Source organism: Mixophyes fleayi, chromosome 3, assembly GCF_038048845.1.
Source record: "Mixophyes fleayi isolate aMixFle1 chromosome 3, aMixFle1.hap1, whole genome shotgun sequence".
NCBI lineage: Eukaryota > Metazoa > Chordata > Amphibia > Anura > Limnodynastidae > Mixophyes > Mixophyes fleayi.
This window is the reverse complement of record NC_134404.1, coordinates 326,760,423-326,786,383: the sequence shown is the minus strand read 5'-3', so window position 1 is coordinate 326,786,383 and position 25,961 is coordinate 326,760,423. Positions and strand designations below refer to the sequence as shown.

The window sequence follows — 25,961 nt, the reverse complement described above, 5'->3', positions numbered from 1 at the left end:
CAAGTGATTTTCTCATGCACTAAGAAACGGCAAATGAGAACGCAGAGGTAGGCAGAATGGTAAAATCTTCCATTACAATAACAGGTTACTACCCAAACGGTATTCAGCAATGGAACAAAATCTAAAGTGGGAATCCCCTTCAAAGTGGTTTATATTAACGCATGACCCATACACCAAAATAGTTCCTTTGACTCCGTGTTACTGACAAATATGAGACTGGTGTCAATGTTCTTTTTGTGGAACTGCAGTTTTGCTTTGGATTCCGTCAATGCTTATCACTCTTGCTCAGTAGTTTCTTCACGGTAGACTAATAGAGGCTTCGTCAAGTGATCTCTCGGGAGTATTGTACACCTCGCTCTTGCAGTGATTGTTTCTGTGAGCAAACACACCAGGGAAAAGCAATAATGATGATTCACTTTCTATATTTGAGTACTGTTTGCAGGGTTGGGGAAGGCCAAAGTCTTTAGCAATGGTTTGAATCCCTTCAAACTTAGAAGCATCAACAATTCTTTTGCTGAGATCTTCAGAATTCTCTGACCATGGCATGGCCAATCCTACTGGACTGCCATATAACGGACCGAAATGTCTTAGAAGAGCTGATAATCCTAAAGATCCACGTGCAATTTTTCAACAAAGACAGTGGAGGTAATTTATGATGAACAAACCCAGACTTGGTCCTGCTGTGTGCTACGTTTGGTGGAAGTGCTCAAATTGTTCTGCAGAGCAGGATGGAGGCATCCGTCAGGGGTGCAAAAGATTACACGGGTCGAGGGGAGGAGTTGGGAAGTACAGAGCAGTCGTACTGCCGTGCCTAGTTTTGTAGAGCAGTACAAAAAGAGATTTCAATATGGGGATTGAGATTATTAGAATGAGATAAAAGGGTGGGGGAGGTGCATTTTCAGAGGCGTACTTGCTGTCATGTGTTAAAAAAGTAATTCTGACTCTCAAAAAAAAAAAGAACCTTCATTTTATACCAGCTCAGAGCTGGCGGTCTTCTAGTCTCGTCCCAGTGGGACCCTCACATAAAAAGATAAGCTTCACAAGCAAAAGTGACACATGTAACAAAGCTGCAATGTCCCCTCACTCTCACTATTAATTTAAGTCATAAATGACGCTAAACCGAGCAGTATTTTTTGAAAAAAAAAACACACAACATTTTAACTTAATAAGATGGGCTTTTAACGTAGTGGGAGTTTGGATATCGATGTGATATTTACACTTCAGTTTTCTCTGCCTTGCCGTAAACCTAGGAGTAGTTCAGAGAGTAGACCATGACGTGCGCCGGACAGACAATCCAAACACACCACTAAACAAAGCCATTCTCCGGTGTGTATTGAGTGTAGTTAGGCAGCGTGATGTGCACTGGCAGACCATCCAAGCGGTTCAAAACAAAGGTGTTTGCGATGCGCATTGCGTGCGCTTAGTTATTTACGCCCAGTAATTAACGTTTTCAATAGACAGGATAAAGTAACATTTTTGTGTTGTTTATTATCAGACAAACTTTATTATTAAAATGTACAAACTCAAGATCACAATTTTAGCAAAGTAATGCAAGAATATAGGATTTACAAATTAATCTCCATGAGCCATGTATTGCAAAAATGAAGTTCTCGAAGTCGAGCAGGGAAAGTATATTCTACATTTATGTAGTTAGAACAACAAAAGTTTTTAGGGATTTACACAGGAATCCTACTGTATCAAGTGTTTACAGGATAGATTCTGCTTTGCAGAAAAACCTTAATGCACCTGGATTAAGAGAATTCATTGAAATGAGTCTGTATAAATGTATACTGCGTTTGGGATTTACAGGAAGGCTGGTCTGTTTTTGTAACAGAGCAAAAATTCATCATGTCAAAGTAAGTTCTGGTTTTCTGTCTCAAACACATAGCTTTACCCTTCCCTAATTAGAGGAAGTTCAGAACATCTTACAGACCTCTCTATGATGATGTGGTCCAACAGTGTCAATGCTCAAATTTAGTTTAAAAATAAATAATATCACCTAACCCAAGACACAGGTGGATATAAAACAAATGGACCTATTTATTAAAATTACAGTTATTGCGGAAATATATACAACTTTTATAGCTTCTTGTTATGGAGATTTATAATATTATATTGCCATAAGTGACAGCCTTAGCAAAAGTAAAAATAGACTTATTGCTCTCTAAGGTCTTATTCTGTCCTACTGAGCTTCAATTCCCAGTCTGCTATTAGGAAAAAAAACATTTGTTTATTTTCTGGGCAGTGATAGGCCTGTTCATTTGAAAGAAATCTGGATTGAAAAAATACTTTATTGAATCAATCATTTATTTTCAGGGTCTCTTCTGGTAACATCATTCTGAGATGGTGTTAACAGAACACATATAGGAATGATACAAATGTATATTCTATGCTGCGGTAGATTTTTTAGCCATTAAATGCATTACTTCTGTATCAAACTGGTTGCTTTCAATACCAGAACGGTTTCTAAAACTATTCTATGATCCTCAATACTTTCTTCCTGACTCATGTGAAAAAAACATCAAACGCAACCTAAAAGCAATGTAAGGCGATAAGTGTAATGAGCATGCAATCGTCAAGCTACAGAAACTCTAGCTTTGAAAGTAGTAATTATGTTGTTGTGCTCACATTACGGTGACAAAAGTGTTAACAATTGCTAAATTATAGCTTGACTTGCACTGGCAGTCGCCCACCAGGAAAAAGGACCACACAGTGCGTCCAAATAAAGCAGAAGAGTTGAGCTGGCACAATCTGCTGGAACGGCGGTTAGCGCTTGCAGAGCTCTGATTCTGCAAAGTGGCTCAGATGCTTGCCAAGACTGCCCCCATGCCAGGAGCTGGCGGCTGCATCTGCTGGAATCTGCTGCCAAGGAGACTGGCAAACAGCAAAGCAAGCAAGGTGATACACGCTCAGCGACTAAACAGGTTGCCCTGTGCTACTCTTATGATAAACCAACAAGCCCTTGAACCAATGAGATTTCAAGCACTGTCGGTGAACGGCTTATATTTGAAAGGTAAACTATTAAGACTATTGATACAACCATTTTAGGTTTTCAAAATGAAAGATATTTGAGATAAAGTATGGGGGAAACACATCCTGAGCACGACCTGAAAGAGACCGAAGAGAGGCACAGAAATTCTAAAATTGCTATAAATAAATAACTTCCAGTAAAGAAAGGGTATGTACAAAGGGAAACATCTTGGGGTGAATGAATCAAACCTTATAAAAAAGAAAAGTGGAAGTGTTGCCCATAGCAACTAATTCTATTTATAATTCTCTTGAATGGGCTAAATAAATGATAGCTACAAACTGATGCTATGTTGCTATGGGCAACACCACCACTTTTCCTTTTTAGATGGTCTGATACATCTACCCCCTTGTGTTGTGTTAGAAAATTGAAGAATACAATTATACTTTTGTGCATGTTAATGTCTGTCATTTAAGTTCAACTTGTATTTTTACTTTAGGTAGTCCATCAATATGGACATCTACATGTGTTTTTTTTTTGCTAAGGTTGACAGAATGATGCAAAGTGGTAAAACTTGTGAAGATCAGATCAGGTGATCTTGGTAGCTATTGGCCATATTATTCAAACACAGTTCCATACTGGAGCGAAATAACCAAATAAATCAATCAAAATCTGAGCAGGATCTGGATCTGGTCTGGTGGGAAAATCCAATCGGCTTATGACCATCTGCCAACTGCACTACTCAGAGACCAATGTGATTTGGTGATCTGGCCACAAATCTAACAAGCTGGTAGTCAGATCTGCCTGTGTGTGACATAAAAGGCCAATATTATACACTACAGCTGACAACATCTGTCCTTCTATTCCGTAAGTGATTAGTTGTTCATGCGGTGTCTTGTTTTGGGTAAAAATAGACCAATTGTGATAGGACAGATTTAAAACACTAGAAATAAAAGACTACAATTAAACAATTCTATAAATCTAGAAGTAAACAAACAACAGAATGTAATACATGGGATTCTAACCATCAGATTGAGGAGTGTGTTTGGATACTCAGTAAAGAAGAGTAAATGTGTATAATTACACTGGCAGACGTCCTTCGCATGTTTGTTTGTACGGAAAGGGAAAGATTGTGGATTCAGCTGGCAGCAAGCTGGTGTGATGACAAATGAAAGCAAAGTGTTAGATATGATTGTGTGAGGGGGCGTTTGCAGTCTATATCTCATTAATCCGTAATAAGCTAAATAGAATATTACAGAATCTTACAGAAGAGCTGGAAACTGGGGTCTGTTATTACGTATATGGAAAGGTGGTAACAGTTTGTATGTTCTCTTCATGCGTGCGTGGGTTAACTACGGGTGTCCCGGTTTCCTCCCACACTCCAAAAACATACTGGTAGTATATATAGGGAATATATGCTGTAAGCACCCCAGGGCCGAAGACTGTCGTAAATGATTAAATATTCTCTGTAAAGCGATGCGTAATATGCAGATGCTATAGAAATAAAGATCAATACTTGGTGAAGAAATGAATCTGTGAATATACGTTACTGCGAGCGATTAGATATTGCTGGACTGTACAGATGTAAACATTTTCAATATATCGGAAGTATACCAATATATACTTCTTTTTTTCCATCATAACCACAAGACTGACACATCATGTCAAAATCTTAAAAGCTGAATAAGTAAAAATGTGTATGTATATACAATCTAGACATCAGTTATAAAGTGCACGGGACGCGCGCCAAATCAATTAAATTTTTTATCAGTGCACATCAAGGTACACACCTCTGTCCAATCTCTAAGGACGAATCTGAAAACCAGAAATGTGCCGAGGTTTGCAGGAATACAAATTAAAACCGTGACACCAAATAAACGAATATCCCATGAATTAAAGACGACCAGGTGTTTATTACAATATCTGTAATATTTCAGGCCCTCCTGCTTTTTGGCAAGAAGCTTTGTCCCTACCTTGACACTTTAACAATTTGTACTTTGCACAAGTGGAAAAGTAGAATTAGCCTCTGATCACATTAGAATAACCCCTTTTATTAAACTGATTTGTTTTCCTTTTTTCTCCTAAAAACTGCGTAGTTTAGTCTCATTGATGATTAATCATAGTGCGGGATGCACTAAAGACACAGGGATTGTCTTTAGTGCATGTGGCCTTTAGAGAATTGTTACATAGCTCGGAGTACACCTAGAAATGCAGAAGTGTAAAAGTAGGATGCAAAGCATGTCTCACTAAAGGTATAAAGACAAAATACAACTCTTTTTGCAAGGTGGACATGGCTGTACGACCTTCTACAGAACAAGAAAAAAAAAACGTACCATCTCCTAAACTTTATCTTGTTAAAAAAAAATTCATGTTTGCATTTGCTTCTCAACAATGTGTGTGATCCGTACTTTGTACAAAACGCACCAGTCACTGGCCTGTGCAAATTTCTGCTTCTCCGAAATTGCTGCCATCTTGCTCCACGAACCCATGCGCTGTGGTGGAAATCGCATCAGTGTAGGTCAAAGCCTGTGACACCACTAAAAGAGGGTTCAGCATTGTGCCTCTGGAGTCTTGCCCATTGCACAAAAGACCTGCTGGGGTCCCCTCTCTCTCGTAATTAATTCAACCCATTAATGGAGCTAAAACAAGCAGTATTTTAGGAGAAAACCTAAAACAATTAAATGACTAAAGAGGGTGGACCCAAAGTGCTATCTGGTTGGACTTTGAAGTGATATTGTCACTCTACCAGCTGAACAAGGTGCAAACCTGACAAGCTTGGTGGAGACTGATTTCCTGCACACTTGCTGACATTTAAAACCTCCCCTCTAGGAGATCATGGAGGGAAGGTCAGGTGACAAATGCAGGAGGGGACACGCGGTAACGCCATCACGTCACCGTGCCCCCTCCCGCTGATATAATATACAGAAATTTACGACAGAGTGGGGGACGGGGCTTGATAACACAAATCGCTTAATTAAGCCCTGCTTTCACTAAGACCAGGGGGTATGTCTATTTTTCTGGGAGTTCGACTCACCGAAATTCGGAAACCTCCCGGAAATTCCAGGAGAGTAAGCAAGTATAATGTTATGAGAGCAGGAATGTTCCCAAGGAGCAGGAAGTGAGCATGCACTCTGGAATTCACTAGATAGCTGAGTGGGAGCACTTGATGAGTAGGCGCACTCGCGTATATGAAGAAGCATCGCAGTTTGTAAGTAATGTTTGATGGGTTTTATTCTGCTCTTGAATTCTACATCTTGTGTCACCATCTGTACCTGGGGTCATCATAACAAATTTATGAGCAGTAGAGCAAAATATTGACGGGGACCCCCAAAGTGTTTACGGAGGATCAACCTCCTCCTCTCATGTACCTTGCCAGAAGTCTGCCAACCTCTACTTGTTGTCTGCTGCGCCGCTCTGCATGTCAGAGTTCACTTATCGTCTGAGCACAATTTAGTTTTGGAGCAATAGGTCAGTAAGCTTCCCAATGACTGCAGATTTCGCAGAGGGTCACTGGGTCCTGTTGCAGCCAATACCAAGGTAGTTACACCCATCGTGTTAGCTACACTAGAAGACTTTTTATGGGCAGTCATTATTCATGAGAATGCAGCTTAATATGTGAGACACAAACTAATGTCACTGACTCCTAGAGAATGAATACTCTGGAGTCTTATGGATATTGGTTCATACTATTTGGCAGCACAGTGGCTCAGTGGTTAGCACTTCTGCCTCACAGCACTGGGGTCATGAGTTCGATTCCAGACCATGGCCTTATCTGTGTGGAGTTTGTATGTTCTCCCCGTGTTTGCGTGGGTTACCTCTGGGTACACCGGTTTCCTCCCACACTCCAAAAACATGCTAGTAGGCTAATTGACTGTTATCAAAATTGACCCTAGTCTGTCTGTCTGTCTGTCTGTGTGTGTTAGGGAATTTAGACTGTAAGCTCCAATGGGACAGGGACTGATGTGAATGAGTTCTCTGTACAGCGCTGCGGAATTAGTGGCGCTATATAAATAACTGATGATGATGATACTGTATGCAACAACTGCATTTCCTGTATTATGATCTTATTTTTGTATTTTATTTTATTAATTTCTGAAAAAAAGAAATATATTTTACTTCCTGAAATTGTTGTTACATAAAACATTCTGTAGTTTAAATGTGACTGTGGCTACACAGCAGCTGTAATCTCATATAGTTAGGGCGAGGTTCGGGCTGAAGAGATTTGGATGTGTATTCGGTCGCCCTGTATAGTCAAACAGTGAGACTGTATTTTATACACTTTTTGTATATCTCTTTTCATTCCATTATCTATTGTGAATAATTTGCAAATGATTGGTAAATGACCCCTAGTGACCCACGTTAGTGTAGGTGCTGAGCACTAGGATACAAGGATAGAATGTGAGTGCATTGTTTAGTGGCTGATAAAACGCCTTTTTATGAAGCATCTTATTGAAATTCCAGTCTAAAAGCATGTCATTCATGACTAATAGGACATTTAACTAAAATATTGCTAGTTTTAGATAATGTTGGGAATGCTGATAATAAAAAACAAAAACTATAAAAAAACAAACAAACAACAAATTGAGCAAAATATAGAATGATAAAAACCTCACCAACAGTTTTTATTTATATGATGTAACTAGCACCTTGCGCTACTTGACTTTTATGCCAGAGAGCAGGAAATGAGAATTTGTTTCCTGTGCACAATGCTTTATAGGCATGTTTCTGTACCAAGTGTCACTAAAGCTAATTATTTCATGATCAAATTACTTTAAAAAATATTGACTTAGAATGTATACCTTGTTGATTAAGTCGTTATACTGCAATTTTCCATAATACTATGGCAACTAGAGATACCACTGCATTTAACTGTATTGGTCATATATCCCTTTACTTTATCTGAGTAGACTTTACTGCAATACTTAGGTCACCTGGTTTACCAATCAGCACAAGTTAGAATTTTTATCACCTCATTCTTATTAAAATAAACGAGTTAGGGCTACAACATGCATCATCATAATGCACAACAGAACAAGCAGTCAAATCTACCCTATCTCTATTAATAACTGACATTTGCTATTCAGAACAGACTAAGACCATTCCTAGGACTGCTGAGAGCTACTTAGAGTTCTGGTGGTATATTTACTAAACTGCGGGTTTGAAAAAGTGGAGATGTTGCCTATAGCAACCAATCAGATTCTAGCTGTAATTTTGTAGAATGTACTAAATAAATGATAACTAGAATCTGATTGGTTGCTATAGGCAACATCTCCACTTTTTCAAACCAGCAGTTTAGTAAATATACCCCCTGGTGTGATGGCTTCTTGGGGGCAGCCTTTGCGGGAAACGGTAAGGAAGAATAGGAATACGTGACTCCACAGACCAAGAGGAAGCTGTAGGTCCGAGGAGTCAATTTAATCACACAATTCACCCAACCCCTCTTACACTCTGTCCAACCTTCATTCTACAGATGTTATGAGGTACCCTAATAGACCATGCCCCTTGTGGGGTAATGACAAACAGGACTGTCCTGTCAAAAAACTGAACTAGAGGATCTAGAGAAAAGAAACAGAAATATAATAAAAATAGTGTATATTTTCTTTCTAGATTTAATCACTTGGAAAGCAATGGGCTACGAAGAATTAATATTAAGGCAATTTATTTTTGTTCTTTATTCTCCTTTAACAGGTTCTCTTAAATAAAAATGTTCTAACCTGTAACAACTCGGTGGAAATAGCTGAAGGAAAAATGAATATGAATAAGCAGTTAAAACATCTTGAATATTTTATATTATAATTGGAGTCATGTACGTCACTCACTAAATTTAAAAACGCACTTTAACATAAACCTCTGTAATTAAGTCATGCTTTACTACACAATTGAAGCTGATTTTTACGCTTTCAAAGTGACATCCAAAGTATAGAAAATGTTATTAACGCCAATAGTAAAACACAGTAGGGTAGAGAGAATATTGCTACAGGGTTTGAAGGTTAAAAATATCCACCTGTAACTAGGCTTTGGCGATAACAAAAATATTGCCATGGCAACAATATTAAAGAATGCATCACTATAATGACATATATCGAGATAAATATCCATTTATCAGGTTTTCAAACAAAATTCCAAGCTCTCCAGGTCACACACCCTGCTGGACATTTGTGTGCATTACAGTAAATATCAGTTTTGATTGAAGACCTAGGGGTATACTTACTGAACTGCAGGTTTGAAGAAGTGGAGATGTTGCCTATAGCAACCAATCAGATTCTAGCTGTCATTTTGTAGAATGTACTAAATAAATGATAACTAGAATCAAGGACAAAGAAAAGATTTGTAGAGGGGGGTTTCCACACCACGCCATCAGTGGGCGTGACCAGCAAACATGGGGGCATGGCTATAATTTTGGACAGTACTTGGCTGCTCTCCAACTCTTCCTATCCCTATAATATACATGGGCAATTCTGCATTCACTACTGTTAGGTGCACACAGCTCTCCCTTTTCAAGCAGAACTGTGTGAAACGGGAGCAGGTTCCAGCCACCTCAATTATACAGTGCCCTAGGCTTGGAGGGGGGTTTCCAGGCACTAGGAACCCCCCCCCCCCTCGATTGGTTGCCTATAGCAACCAATCAGATTCTTCTGATTGGTTGCTATAGTCAACATCTCCACTTCTTTAAACCCGCAGATTAGTAAATATACCCCGAGTGTGTGTGAGTATATGTATATTACTGTATTTTATTATGTACAGTATGACCCCCCCCCCCCCTTCGCCCCCTCCTCTCAGTCCAGCTCTACCCTTACCTCCGCTAAACACTGCAGCTCTTCTGTGCAACGGCTCAGGTTACACAGGAACAAGATAATAAAAACAGGCATATGACCGTATAGTCGTATTTTGACCACAATATTACTACAATAATATACTACGGTATCTTGACAATGTCTTTCTGTAGCACACAATTACTAGGGTGTGACTCATTGCCTGTATTAGTCCATTGTCATTTTGGAATGCATAACACATTAAGGTGTTAATTTGTGACATCATACGCCATCTGCTTCTGCAAATTCCTTTTTAGAAAACAGTATTACGTCAATCAGCAAAGGACCCTGACATGTCATGGTAATTGGGTCGTTCAGTTTTGTTTAGCTCCTTATGATGGACACAGTTGGTCATATGTGGGTGCCTTGTTGTGTCTTCAATCTCATACCCTGTACAAAAAAATCCTGTATTTTAAGGTGAGTATTCCTGTATACACGCAACATGCAGGATGCGCTTCCAGTGCCTGGAAACCAGTGGACAGGTTGGAAAGCTGAACACCTGGCACATATGTTAATCTTGACATTTTAAACATCAACAGACGAGCAATCTATCTAAACAATAAACAGGCTACTATTAAAAGTGCTTACTGTTTTTTTTTGGTTTTTTTTACTTTTATATGATATTTTAATTTCCTGCAAAATCATACATAGTAGGAAGTGAAGCATGAAAGCACTGAACACAGAAATGCTGGCTGGATACATGTCATTACGAGATACTGACCTTCTACAAACAGTCTGTCCCAATATATTCTTCCAACCTGTTCCCCGCCCAGGAATATGAGGTTGGTGAAAATCAGCAGAGCCGTGGAAACAGATGCCAGAGCAGCGTGGAGTCGGCGATATGTCTTTGGTGACAAACTTTGATCCTGTTCACACAAAGAGAGAATGATGCAGAATTACTCTTTGTTAGAACTATAGATTGGTCTTACGTTTCTAAAGTCAGAGACATAAAAAGTTATCTTTACTGGCTCTTGTTAAGAACAATGAAATCCAATTTTACATATAAGTGCAAACATGATTTCGGTACACTATACGGATATTTATTTTAATATATTAAACTAGGCATCAAATCCAGGAATCAGCTGAATCATAAAGGTTTTCTGCAGGTTTTAGGTTCAGCCAGATGCTTAGAATTTACCCAACTGAATCCGAACATTAATTTCTCTGAGCCAAAGATATATTAGTATATGTAATGCAGGAGGAACTGGGTAGAGTGTGGGCCTGTGTCTAGTGCAAAGTAAATCTATCTATCTATATCTATATCTATATCTATATATATATATATATATATATATATATATATATATACACATATATATACATATATATATATATATTTATATATGTATACACACACACATAGTACATATATACAGTATACATATACAAGATCTATGTGGATTTTATTATTATTATTATTATTATTATTATGTTTAATAAAGTTTTAGGGTCCCATAAGTTTTATACCCAGAACATTCTGAGATAGTGTGCTGGCAAGGGGTTTGTCAAAGTCGGACCACTCAGAGGTACTGAAACCCTACCCCATCTGCAGGCTGCAGGAATGAAAGGCTTTTACTAGGACAAAGATTTCTTAAGTGGTTATCCAATATGAAAGTAAAGGGACAAAAAAAAACCCTTGTTGTGATAGACATGTTCCGGTTTTCATTCTCTAAGCCCAAGTAGGTCTCCCAGAGCTGTTTTTTGTTTTAATCACTGTATATCAAATTAAAGATAAAATGTAATTAAATTTGTTTTTGAGCTCTGATCTAAAACCGGTGGCAATATATAGCTTTGTTCTCAGCATTAATCTTAAGTACTGTGACCTTGATAGTTAGATGCTTGAACACACACACACACACACTTATGCCAGTGACAAATCTATTCTGTACTATACCGGAGTAGGCAGGCCACCTTCTTTTCACATCTCTTCAGCAGTATAACAGCTTGGTGCCTAAATCCCTCATTAACGCCTCACGTTCTTACATCTCCGGCCTGGTTACTCCTGAAATACTCCTGTACTTGCCCGCTCCATTCTTCCAATGACCTTTCCCTCTCTTCCTCTCCTGTCACCACCTCACACTCTTTCCTTCAGGACTTCACCTGCGCTGCTCCCAACCTTTGGGACTCCCTGCCCCGTCTGACCAGACTCATCACCAACCTCCAATCTTTCAGGCTCTCCCTCACAGCTCACCATTTCACGCTTGCTGTCCTGTTCCATCGTAAGATACCTCTCTCCTCTCACTTCACACCTATCATCGCTGTTTGTTTCCTGTTCCTCTGGAATGTTAGTTCTGATGACCTTGGCCCTCATTACCACGACAATGTCAACCCTGAGAAGCTTTTAAACGATGTGGCAATAACGATGGCTATAAGGCCTACAGTGATGCTTTAAAACAGCTATTTTCCTTGTGTCCATAGTAAATGACGTGATATCATACTGTAGGTGCTTAGGGCATTCGCATCGCACACTGCATGGTCATTTCAAGGTCCAGACAAACTGCATGTGTGACATATGGTAAGTAGGCATATTATTACCGTAGGCCTTACAGCCATCGTTATTGCCATGTCGTTTAAAAGTTTGTCAGGGTTGACATTGTTGTTTTCCTGTACCCCACCCCTAGCAGTCTCCTCGTCCTCTTTGAAGGGTTTTCCTTAGTTCTAGTGTCTTCTACCGTAGTTGTTTTGTCTCTTGTTTAATCTTGTATTGATTGCTACTGATGCTATTGTCCCTTAGTTATCTGTATTTTGTGCTGTTTGTATTTTGTTGATTGTACGGCGCTGCGGATTCTGTGGCGCCCTATAAATGAACTATAATGATGATGATGATGATGGTCAGGCAGTTTTATAACATCCCATCTGAGCTATAGCAATGCAGCCAGGTACTGTTATTACTTTCCTTCTCTAGGACAACAAAGTAACCAGCCACTGTGATGTCGTCATACGTGCACTAATTCGGGAGTACGGCAAATTTACCGGCTTCTTCTGCACTCTGTTTAGGTGGTCAGACAATTCCATCACCTTTTCCTGCACTTTATAAAGGTGCTCAGACCAATTTATCACCCCTGTCTCAGATAGGAGCTTAGCCATACGCAACGTTGTACTGTACAAAACTGTTGCAGTACACATGGATGTAGGCAATGAGTGCGACATTACACAGGTCTGTGGATACAAATGTCAGGGGTACAATGAGAACTTTGGTCAGTCTAACTTTCCGCTCTGTAACTGATATTTCCTCTGTAAATGAGACTGCAATGTTTGTTAGACATTACATTGTTATATTCAGAGGCACTCAGTTCATCACTAACTTGTACGCACCAGTGGACAACAATCTAACTACATCAATTTTTGCACTTGTCAGGCAGAATACAGTCCATAAACTTCTTTTAAAAGGTACTCAGAGGATGCGTCCCTCAGCATCGTATGGGTCTGTTAACAGATGCTTACATGACTACACAAGAACAATTTCCTAAGAGATTACTCTGTACTATAATGGTGCAGTCTGTGGTAATGTACTGTAGCAAAAGCTATCCACAAAAAATGACTAAAGACAAAACAGTATGTTTAGCAAAACAACCTGATGCAGTTATTCCAAACTAAAAAAAAAACAATATAACATATATAATATGGAATAAAGTCACACTATGTAATGTTTTAATAAATAGACCCTGGAGTTGCGTTAGCGTTTACATGTGAAAACGCATATAGACGCTATGCATTTGCATATGTGAAATGTCGTATAACCGCATTTGTTATGTTTTAGATGAATTTAAATGCATTTCATCATCACCATTTATTTATATAGCCCCACCAATTCCACAGCACTGTACAGAGAATAGTTGTCATTCACATCAGTGCCTGCTCCACTGGAGCTTACAGTCTAAATTTCCTAATACACGCACAGACCCTAGTGTTCATTTTGTCAGCAGACAATTATCAGTTTTTGGAGTGTGGGAGGAAACCGGAGCACACAGAGGAAACACATGCAAAAACGGGGAGACCATACAAACTCCACACAGATAAGACTAAGACCGGGAATCAAACTCATGACCCCAGTGCTGTGAAGCAGAGATTGCGAATGCATCCAGAAGGCAAGTGACCAATTCATTACAAGTGTGTACACTACATGTAGGAACCCCATGAAAGTGAATGGGCTATTGAGATGAAAGAGAGAAGCTCTGTACATCAAACGCATAAAATTAGTTGGGCAGCATGGTGGCTTAGTGGTTAGTGCTTCTGCCTCACAGTACGGGGTTATGAGTTCAATTCCTGGCCATGGCGTTATCTGTGTGGCATTTGTATGTATGTTCTCCCCGTGTTTGCATGGGTTTCCTCCGGGTGTTCTGGTTTCCTCCCACACTCCAAAAACATACTGGTAGGTTAACTGGCTGTTGAAAAAAAAATAACACTATGGGGTAAATTTATCAAGCTGCAAGTTTCCGGCAGGTTTGAAAAATGGAGATGCTATGGCAACTGATTTTAGTTACCATTTATTTAGTACATTCTGCAAAATGATATCTAGAATCTGATTGGTTGCTACAGACAACATGTCCACCTTTCAAACCTGCCGGAAACTCGCAGCCTGATACATTTACCCATATGTGTGCATGTTAGGGAACTGAGACTGTAAGCTCCAACGGGGCAGGAACTGTTGTGGATGAGAAATACTTTCTGTACAGCACTGCTTCGTATGGTGGCACTATAAAAATATATAAATAAATGGTAATGATGATGATGTTCCCATCCCAAATTTTTCAAGCAGCCCCGGTTCCAATGTAATGCAGGGGCACAATGAGCATGGTGTCACAGCCTTGCTTTCACTCTTTTCTTTCCTGCTAGAATGCCTTAGGTATTACTTAGATGGTGTGGGCTGTCCTGTGGGCTAAAGATCTTCTAACACTAATCTCAGGTGTTCACTGAGAGCCTATGTGTTAAAAAGAGCAGAGTTCCTGTAGTCTCATGATGTCAATGAAAGTTTCTTAACAACACAGTGAGGATGATCCAATCGGTGCATGGGATGTTCTCAATTTTCGAAGGCTATGAATCTTTATAGCGGCTCAGAAGATGGCAACATTCATGCAAACAAGTAAAAATTAATTTAGAACTAACTATAAAAGAGAAACACACAGGAAATGCAGCATAGTGTATGTTCATGTGATCTGTTTATAGGAGCTTAATTTGTTGCTGTGCATAGGGAAAGAGTCTGGTTTAAGGTTGCAGAGAGAGAATATTGTAATTGCTTTTAGTAGCAGCAGAGTAAAGATATAAGGGCAGCTCTGGAAACGGTATCTCTGCAGAGAAAATGTAAGTTTAAACGTTTTTCATTAATCTGAAGTATAGAAAGATGATTGGTGCTGTAGGTTATAGAACATTATTATGTATTTAAAGGACGGTTCCTTAACATGTCAAATGGAATTCCTAGGTGTAAATGTATCAAGCTGAGAGCTTTACGGCGGGTTTGAAAAGTGGAGATGTTGCCCATAGCAACCAATCAGATTCTAGCTGTCATTTTGTAGAATGTACTAAAGAAATGACAGCTAGAATCTGATTGGTTGCTATAGGCAACATCACCACTTTTCAAACCCGCAGTTTAGTAAATATACACCCCCTAGTCTTTTTTGCTGTGTTATATTCTAGGTATGAAACACAGATAAGAAGCAAAACTACACAAACTATACCCACAGGCTATATAAAATGATTTAAATGGCAAATAAAGTCTCTAATTAAATAAATAAGATCTATTTCCTTTAAATTATCAGCAAAATAATTGATATGGGAATATGTACTGCCTATTTGCAGTAAAAAAAAAAAAAAGAGACACCAATATTTTCAATGGCTTGACTTCCAACTTTCAGCATTTTCATTTTATATTTTCTAAAGGTAATGGACTAATACAGCAACAACCAAAAAAAGACATACAGTATTTTATTATGTTACTATTTATTTATTTTGCATGAAAACTAAGTTTCCTAGTTGCTATCTAGAAACATCTTTCCTGTAAGCAGGGTAAGATGTTGCTTGTGAATGTGCTAAAATTCATTCAGAGTTGGATGTAGCCTAAGTTCAACTTTCAGGCACAAAATTCCTCTTTGCTACAAGGAGCATGCACAGTAACACGATGTGGGATTTAGGGTTTAGAGTAAGTTGTGGAGCAGTGGATAGGGGGGTGGGCACTATATTAGGAGGGCAGTAAAGATGACAACGATGGGAATTCTGGCACTTTCAGTTCTGCAAGTACCAGTCTGCCCAAGCAGTTAACGGCTATCAGTTCTTTCTGAAACGTTTGGTTCTAAACACTAAAACCAAGGATTATCTCTCTTTAAACACATTACCATCACCCACCAGCTCCCCAGGAGGTTTGGAAGAGCCCCTGTGCTATATAGCATGTGCCTGGAATTTCCATTGGCTGGAATACTTTTGTGGGGCGATTCCACTTGGTGGTTCAGCTCCATGCTGATCATGCTAGGGGTCTCCCTGTTATAGGGTGACCTTCTGAACCTGGAAGAAGCTGGTGAGGAATACAATGGTGTTTGTTCCCACACATTAGTGGCAACCAGCCCGGACTATAAGCATTGGTGCTGCTTATGGTGTGGGGCACTTTTTATTTATTGAGTCATTATTTTTACTTAAACCCCAATCATCATCAAGTTGCTGTTGTCATATCGTGAACGTGGCCACATCAGGATATACTTTAAGAACAACAGGGCTATTTCTGGCCCATTCACCGACAGAGTAAGACTGCAGTGGCACACACCACTAAAAAAAGATTTTTGAAATCCTCATCACCAGACTTCCCAGTCACCACCATTCCCCAGCCATTGACAGGAGGTAGCTGGTGATGGTTCTCAGGATTCAAACCCAGGGCTTCTGCCTCTGTGGACAGCTGCTTTGCTGACTGAGCTATTCTGGCTGCTGAACAGCTCCTTCCCTTTACTCTGTGTTGTAGCTATGTTTCCCTGATCCTGATGTTCCAGCATATTCTTGTTCCTCCCCCTCACTTCCGATAACAGCCTGGTCTGTTCCTGTCTTCCTTAACAGATTATTGTGCTTCTGACAGTAATCTAGTACCTGTTCTTGCTGCTGCATTCTGCCTCCACTTATCTACTACTCCTGTACCCACCTAAGATTATCCTCAACTACGCCTCTTCCTTAACCCTTTACCTTATTGCCTTACTGTGTACCGAACCCGGCAACTGTTGACCATTCTTTATTATTTAATCCGCTTAACGCCTGACTGCCTTCTTGCCACTCCTATGCAGCTACCGGACCGTTACATCCAATTACTGATCTCTTCCTCCTGTCAATTTATGAATAGCGCAACAATGAGAGCGGAGACAGAGGAAACTGATCATTCTACGACCAATCAACACCCACTTCCTCCTGCCAGTGTCTGAGAACCAGCGGTGGATAATATGGATACTCTGATGGGCAGATTCAGTTCCGGAGAAACATCGCGTCCCTTCGTGCAGAATTGAATTTGTCCCTGAATGTATTATTAAAATGAAAATCTAACAGCTGTATCTCATATACCCTCATTTGAAACAACTGCTCACATTTCCTCACACTTTCTCTTTTAAAAGTAATCCATAAAATGCATCATTTACATTTTAACAACTCACGGAGGGTTTAAATTATTCCACATACAGAACATTGGTTATGAATGTTTTATAGAGATAATTAGTTTTGAATCTATACAACATCATCCTTTATTTTTGAAGTTTTATAGTATATTTCAACTTGGGAAATAATGAACATTATAACCATATTATACTTGCACTAGAATATGGGTAATAACAAGAAGCCTGTGTGTGTCGCTCTCACAGGAACATTAACAAATGACAGGAAGACGTGAATAGGAAGGAAAAGGGAACATATTTAAAAAAAATGTCTCCAATAATATAGTAAGAGCAAAGACTTAATTATGCTGTCATAGTAAAAGCTCCATTTCTGCTTTATTTTCTACCACACAATAACAGCCCCTGCCCCAATTTTTAATACCAGCCAATTAAACTACCAGTATGTTTTTGGAGTGTGGGAGGAAATCAGAGCACCCAGAGGAAACCCACAAACTCCACACAGATAAGGTCATGGGCGGGAATCGGACTCATGAACCCAGTGCTGTGAGGCAGAAGTGCTAACCACTGAGCCACTGTACTGCTCACATATATCAGATAATCAGAGTCTAGCAATCATTTTATAAAATTTACTAAACAAATGATAGGTAGAATGGTTGCCATGGGCAACACCTCCACTTTTCCTGTTTAGAAGGTTTGCTAAATCTATCCCTACATTGCAGATTTCTGTGAGTCAGTAGTAACAAAATCAAGTGACTCTCAAGCAGGAGTGGAAGTAATTGTTTTTTCTTACAAGTGCTCAATGTATCAAATGCAAACTTATACTAGGCAGAAAGTGACTTTTTGTCACAGCAGCACTCTTAGGCTGATGTTAGACCGGTGCTTGACCACTAGCTAGAAAAGCGATAGCGCTCGTAGTGCTCATGCCCCGCATCCCTCGCCCCCTTGCTGACGGGAGGGAAATGTTCTTCAAGTTCACACTGGACCTCATGGGATGAGTTTCCCCATTTACGCAGTCTCAGCTCAAACTGATATGAACGTTAGTGCTTTTCTCTCTGGAAGAGTGTTACTGCTTCTTAGGCCTCTGTCACTGGCTTGCAGTCTCCTAGGTAACACAAATGCTCTGTGCAGGTGGATGAGTTAAAACACATAGATCTGAAAGCAAGCTAAAGGAGAATGCTTTAACTTGCTACTTGACCCAATATTAAACACAGATTATCTCCATACTTAAGATGACTTTCTACAGGATTCTATGTATCTATAAGCACTACAGAAAGGTCTCCATTTTACCTGGCCTGTTTATGCTTCTTAATTTGGTTACTACTATTATTTTGAGACAGCATAGTACAGGTTGGTAAGTGGTCAGCACTTCTGCCTTACAGCACTGGGGTCATGAGTTCAATTACCGACCACGGCCTTATCTGTGAGAAGTTTGTATGTTCTTCCTGTGTTTGCGTGGGTTTCCTCTGGGTGCTCACACTCCAAAAACATACTAGTAGGTTAATTGGCTGCTAACAAATTGACCCTAATCTGTGTGTGTGTGTGTGTGTGTGTGTGTGTGTTAGGTAATTTAGCCTGTAAGCACCAATGGGGCAGGGACTGATGTGAGCGAGTTCTCTGTACAGCGCTGCAGAATAAGTAGAGTTATATAAATAAATGGTGATGGTGATGATGATTAAAGACTTTGCTACAAAGGAACAACTTCATTCTCAGGACGTTAGCCATACCAACCAACAGCCACAATTTAGGTAGCAGAGCCCCAATTTCCAGTCACATATATAGTATGTGTGTCCCCTTCTTTTCCTCCAACTTTTCAATAAATATTTCTTAGCTATAGATTGTTCAATACATCTATAGTCTCCAATTAAAATTAAGTATGGACAAGATGAACATATCATATAAAATAGATGCCATTTGTAAACTGAACTACGGTATTCTACATTTGGAATGCTTAAATAAAACATATACATTATTTATGCTTACGATTCTGCCTTGAATGGACGGCGTATTAAGGAGCCGTTTGGCTGCATGCTCTATGAGGATTCCGCACCAGTTGAGCGCTGCCCAGTACCACAGATAGTCATAGGCTCCGTGCCAGTAACATACGAATATAAAAGTAAAGGCGGTGGATAAGAGCATTCCTCCCAGCCCGCACTGTGAACCGCCCATGGGAATATAGATGTATCTGCAGAAACAAAAGCATAACATCATTTTATTTACTCCTCATTCTGAATATAACGGGGTGAGCACCTTCTGATGACTTGGATTTATTGGTTTGTACACGTCCTACTGCAACTTTTACTTAACAAATAACTTGATGGCAACATTCTTTAATCATCAAGCTATTTATTTTCATTGTCATGGGTTTTGACACAAAATTGCGCACTGGATGCAACTGAATGAAGTGAAACTGTGTCACATTCAGTTGCATCATAGAGCATACTTGCCCAGTCTCCCGGACCGTCCAGGAGACTCCAGAATTCTGGGTAGGTTTCCCAGACTTCCGGAAGAGCAGGCCATTCTTCCGCATCCTTCCACTTTTCCTACCCACTTCCTAGTGAAGTGAGCAGGATGGAAGCCTCCATGACGCGGTGCATTGCATAATTTTGGAGCTGCCCCCTGCGCCATCATTGCATGGCTGGACCAAAATGATGTAAATCATGGGTCACGCCCCACCCCCTTCCACCCTCACTCACTCTTTACCTGTTCTCTGGGATCTCCCGGAGGGAGAGAGTAAAATGTTGATAAGTGTGACACAAACAAACAACTCTGCCTGATGATATAAATACATGGCTGAAAGCAACAAAAAAAACTAGGGAGATATAAAGCAGTGTATCATCATCACCATTTATTTATATAGCGCCACTGATTCCGCAGCGCTGTACAGAGAACCCATTCACATCAGTCCCTGCCCCCATTGGATCTTACAGTCTAAATTCCCTAACATACACACACAGACAGACAGAGAGGGAGAGAGAGACTAGGGTCAATTTTGATAGTAGCCTATTAACCTACCAGTATGTTTTTGGAGTGTGGGAGGAAACCGGAGTACCTGGAGGAAACCCACGCAAACATGGGGAGAACATACAAACTCCACACAGATAAGGCCATGGTGGGGAATTGAACTCATGACCCCAGCGCTGTGAATGTTGCAAAAGAGCATATTCACTAAATGCACAAATATGCTGTAAGCCAACCAATAAGATCACAGCTGTAATTTTCCAATTACAGTTTAGAAAATGAAAGGAAATATCTGATTGGTTGCTGTGAGTTACATAGGTTTATCATATAAACCCTTAAGTGGGATCAGTTAGATCAGATTTCAAGTCTAATCTGATAAAACACCCATCTAACAAAAATAGGTCTCAAATTAAAATAATCAGAATTCTATTCAAAACATAAATAAATAAATAAAGAACGAGCCATTGCTTGCAAATTGCCTGATTAACTTTCCCAAGAAACTTGGCCAGTAATGAGATACAGAGCAGATTAGTGCGATTAGATTTTAATAACACAGTACACCGCCGAGCGTACAGAGTGAAACGTTCAGGGAAATTAAGTATTCAGCAACTGTATATTATTTGTTGTTCTCGTCTGAATGTGATACTCTTCAGTCTTTGGGTCCTGTCTGTAAAGAGCATCTGCGTTTCCCACACAACTAAAACCTGTAAATCTCTGCGCCATCGCTATGCTCTAATTAAAGGCACTAAATCGAATCCTCGTTGAAAGATGAACTGAACGGTTCTATCTTGAATCAAGGTTAAACTGTACTTTTCAGACACGTTTTTATTATGTTCAAAAGAAAAAGATCATGGACGTGGCGGAGGAGATCACAGATTTTGGCAAGTATGCTACAGACATGTGAGATATTGTATTCTCATATTTTGTACGCAAGAACAACTGCACAGTATCACCGATGTTCTGAGAGCTGGTTGTAATTCTCAGTATCTGCTATATAGTAATTATGTAAATGGCCAGTGATCAAGGTTGTTGGGGGTTGTAGTGTATTTAGCTGGGTACACACTACACAAATTTCAACCAACTTTTTATGCTGAGCGATTTTACATGCGATCGATGTTCCGATCGCTCGGTCCATGGACTGTATACACACTAGCCTTGTTTAGGACGATAAAGGGAAGAGCGGACGTCCCTTTAGCGACTTTACAGCCATGTTGTCGTGAGCAATGACTGTAATTTCGTACTCACTGTTGTGGATCGGTCGGAAGTTCATACACACTACACAGCGGAAACTAGATTGGAACGAAAATATTAAACGGTACGACCAACCAAATGAGGCGATAATCGTCCATTTGGGCAGACTTTCGACCATCGTGTCACTGCACACACTGACCCGACTTTTGAACGAGCGGTCGTATGTCAGCTGTTGAGCCGATTATTGGACAAAACAGTGTAGTGTGTACCCAGCATTAGAAATGACATGCACACATAAACCTCCCTAGCAGTAACGTCTCCAAAACTGTATTCAAATGTTATGTAATCACGGCTCAAGCAACATTTGCACTCCAGTTAAACTATTAACTTTCAGCATTTATTTGTATTTATCCCTTGTGGATTTTCTTGTGGATCCTCTAGTATGGAAATCCTGCTGTGATGTAAAAAAAAAAAAAAAGGATAATCCTATCAAAATGCTCGCAGGAGCTTCTAGTGTCATAATGAAAATAATTAAGAAGGAAAAATTCAAATCAATACTAATCAGGCTCAGCTGCTCCGCGTTCCTTTACCGTGGTTCAATAATACTTTTTAGTCTGTTGTGTGACAGCCGGGAGTCTGCGCAGACGCACAGCGACCAAGTATCTAATGAAGCAGACAACACAAGTAATTAGTTTTGTCACGGCTCCAAACAGAATTCACATTGCCACAATTTCTATTTCTTAGACAATTAGGGAACATTAGTCTGTGTCCAAATATGAAAAACAGAGCAACGCTGGGCATATTAAAGAGCCTAGGGAAAATACAGCAATATAATAAGATGAACATACAAAATAGCAACATTCTTTTTCTTGTACTGTTAGTTCTATATTTATAAGGTATATTTCAATAGCAGTTGATTTTTTTTTCTTCTAATATTGGAATGTAACCTTGTTTCATACTTCCATTTTTGGAAATGACGTTTAAAGAATAAAACAGGCTGTTTATAACGGAGATATACTTTTTTATGGGGTATAGCTATGAAGGCTGATGCCATATGGGTACATTTCAACAATGCTGTTTCTCGCCAATAGAATACAGCGCGGGTACCGCACTTTTACAAAGTGAGAACTCTCATCTGATAGGAAGTCAGCAATTACTTTTGAATAACAGGAGAAGAACTTTAGAACAGCTACATGGCGTTGCATTGAGAATTGTCTTTCTGACACCAGCCTAAAGGGCCTATTTATGAACCTTCGAAGAGGTTTAAATTCCCATAAAAGTGCTCTTTTCAGGGGATTGCTGCATTTTAAATCAACAAGACTATGTATCATTAGAAGATCACAGCAGATAGTGTGGTCCCAGCTTGTTCGATCGCAAATATAGTCCCCATAGGTGTCTATGGGGACTGCGAAAATGCACTATGAAATAAGGGACTCTTGTAGTCAAGGCTGTAGAGATAATACATGTGGTGTCTTTATTCATATACATGCATACATACAACTTTCTTGTTGCATCTTAACCTATCAAGCTCCGAAATTGGGAGTTAACCCCGACAGCCAACACCATCTGAATGTGGGGAGAGCATGACAAGAGAAGGGTATTCAGATCCCTTCCAGTCAGACTTCTTGCTCCTCAACATCAAATTGTGCCAGGCCCGGAGAACCTGTGCTATAGGTCATTCCCCGGGACAGGCGCCTATCGGAGTCACTGTCCCGTCTAATCAATTTTAATAAATTGCCATGTTAATTCATTATCATTGCGATAAGAAATGATAATTAAAATGAGCAATATGCGATGGGTCATAAACAGACCCCAAGTAAGTTATTGCGGGGAGAATATGTTTAAATAAACCGCAAGGCGTGTAGACTGTGCGCTTCTAGAGGCTCTCTGGTGTTAGCAGGTGCCTGCAGAATGATCTTGGATGACCTGACTTGATCTGCACTGGGGCATTACTTTTACTTAGAGGACTTCCGCTCCATCTAGGTACATTTTATTTGGGAAAGCACATTTACATGTGCACAAGTAATTAAAAGATAAAAATGTAAAAATGTGATGTATGAAATAAAGACTGACTAAATCCACTCTTTCCTGAAAATACAGAGCCCAACGCCACTCCCTGTACTAGCAAAAAAACAGGTCTGGTTATTAGGTCCCCCATTGTTTCCCATATACCCACCGCACAGCACCTGTAACAGTCAGTTTTACTGCTGGAGAAAACGGGGGAAATTCAAACTCTTGATACGGCGCTCTCTTGTTGTGAGAACGCTGGGAGGATGCTACGCTATGTTAGGAGGAGTATTGTCAGAACAAACCTTTAACAGAGGCACCAGTGGGAGGAGGACTTGATGAATCACGGGTATCCTAGATATACACCTTGTGCCAGTCGGTGGGGGTGGGGTGTGAGGCGGTGGGGTGGGGGGGGTTACGATATAATTTATAGTTAGGGTGGGCTTGAACTAGCAGTATCTTAGGGAAAAAACAAAGAACTGTTGACATTAATTCAGGAGGAATGAAGTGATAGCAGACATAACTTTTTACTTTTGCCAAAAAAGCACAGTTTTGTGCCGGAGCCCAACCCTACATGATGTTACACAAAACATCTGCAGACACTTCGAAAAGCAAACTAGGGTCTGTATGTGCACGGTGAGTATATGATACAGTGGATATAAATAGTCTATACACCCTTAATGAATTTGCAGGTGTTTGTGATGTAAATCCTGAAATCAAGATAAATCAGGTCAGACCTTGTTCCACCTTTTAATGCGACTTCACAACCAACAAAATTCAAGAGAAAAACAAATAGACAATTTTTAGGAAAAATAAGTGAACATAGAAGACCCACAGCCTGCATAAGTTTGCACACCCATTCAGATGGGGCTGTAGCTGTGGTCAGAGTTAACCAATCACATTAAAATCAATTGGTGTACACCTGGCAGCAATAAAAGTGATTATGATAAATCCTAGATAACGGTCATCTGTTCCTGTAGGATTTCCTTGGATTCTTTCTGCATCCTACTGTGATAGCCATGGTCTGTAAGGAGCCTTCCAAACATCCAGGGAATCTCATTGTTAAACACTCTGTCCAGTGTTTTATTCTGGACAGAGGGCTCTGCCCTCACTTGGTTTCCCACTTAATTAACTAAATTTTGGCAAACATCTGCCCCTCTAAGTTCCTGCTTTTTAATGAAACCTCCCTGTGCATCTGTCACAATAAACAGGGCACTCTAATGAGCACAATGTTTGGAAACTAATTCATTTGCAAAACAGATTTATAACATACCCACCACAATGTAGAATGGTCAGAGTTAAAGAACAAGTGCAAAGCACAATGTTATGACTACGAATTCTACTCATCAATTGTTCCTGTACATGATTTGTTCTTCAAACAGAATATTAAACGTCCTCAAAGCTCAGATACATATTAATCATTGTATAGTGCAGCTGCCACAATGTTCCGTGCCCAGGTGCTCTCTTCCCAAGATAATCACCAACATGAGCGCTGGCCAACAACTGTCAGCAATCTGAGCAAATGTTGTTCTATTAAGACAATACCAAGAATGACATGTAAGGTGACGACTTGTATAAATACAGTGTGGTAGAGATAACCACTAAGTTCTTTTAAGACGGCAAATTCTTTACAATAAGGCTGGGTACACACCACAGAAAATGTCATTCAATGCAATATCTTTAACGATTTTACCAACAATTAACAAAAAAAAATCCCGATCAGCATGTGGATTGATATGTACACACTATACACAGTTTAAAAGATTTACCTTCAGATCTGTGCTCTTCATCTGTCATAACCATCGGCTGAAAAGATGGTGACTCTGCACACTTCTTCCAGATCTATGGACACTGCCGGTCCTGAGTGCATACACACTGCAGGATTGGAAGGACATTGTTCCATCATTCAACGAAATTTTTAGTTTGGTTTAAAAATCTAACGATACAATGGGCTTTAAAACGATAATCGTTGGAGTGTACACACTAATGCTATATTGGGCCGAACAGTCGTTTATCCTGTGATTGCCCTGATAATCGCTTGAAAACCCTGTAGTGTGTACCCAGCCTAACAATCACCAATTGTATAGCCAGTAAAGGAGAACTCCACCAATTGTATTTTATATTTTATTTTCCTTTAATTATAAGGATATTAGAAGTTACAGAGGCGCTCTATGGTCATATACAGGTCATGGAACTCAAAGGTAACTTTTAATACCTGTGATAATTTAAAATAGGGGAGCATGTTATTCCTTACCATATGACTTTTAAATGAAACACAAAAATCTGTTCCAAAACACACTGACGAGTTCTCTAAAGAATCACCTCTATTTTTATTATGTATCACTTTTGTATGTGTGCGTGAAGTCTAGAAATCCACTTCTCTGACTCCTACTTTCATGGGGGTTATTGTGGATGGAAAGGGTTTTCCCTTCTTTACTATGCTGGATTAAG

The 25,961-nt window shown here is 39.7% G+C and overlaps 1 protein-coding gene across 2 annotated transcripts in view; it reads right to left on the bottom strand.

The window, feature by feature from the left end:
* Positions 1–25,961, bottom strand: part of HHAT (hedgehog acyltransferase) — a 249,672-nt gene that overhangs the window by 75,959 nt on the left and 147,752 nt on the right. For both annotated transcript variants that reach the window (XM_075204201.1, XM_075204202.1), the window contains exons 10-11: positions 19,335–19,536; positions 10,502–10,646 (exon numbers count right to left, since the gene is read on the bottom strand). In XM_075204201.1, coding sequence (XP_075060302.1) covers positions 10,502–10,646; positions 19,335–19,536 — 347 coding nt within the window. The remainder of the gene's footprint in view (positions 1–10,501; positions 10,647–19,334; positions 19,537–25,961) is intronic.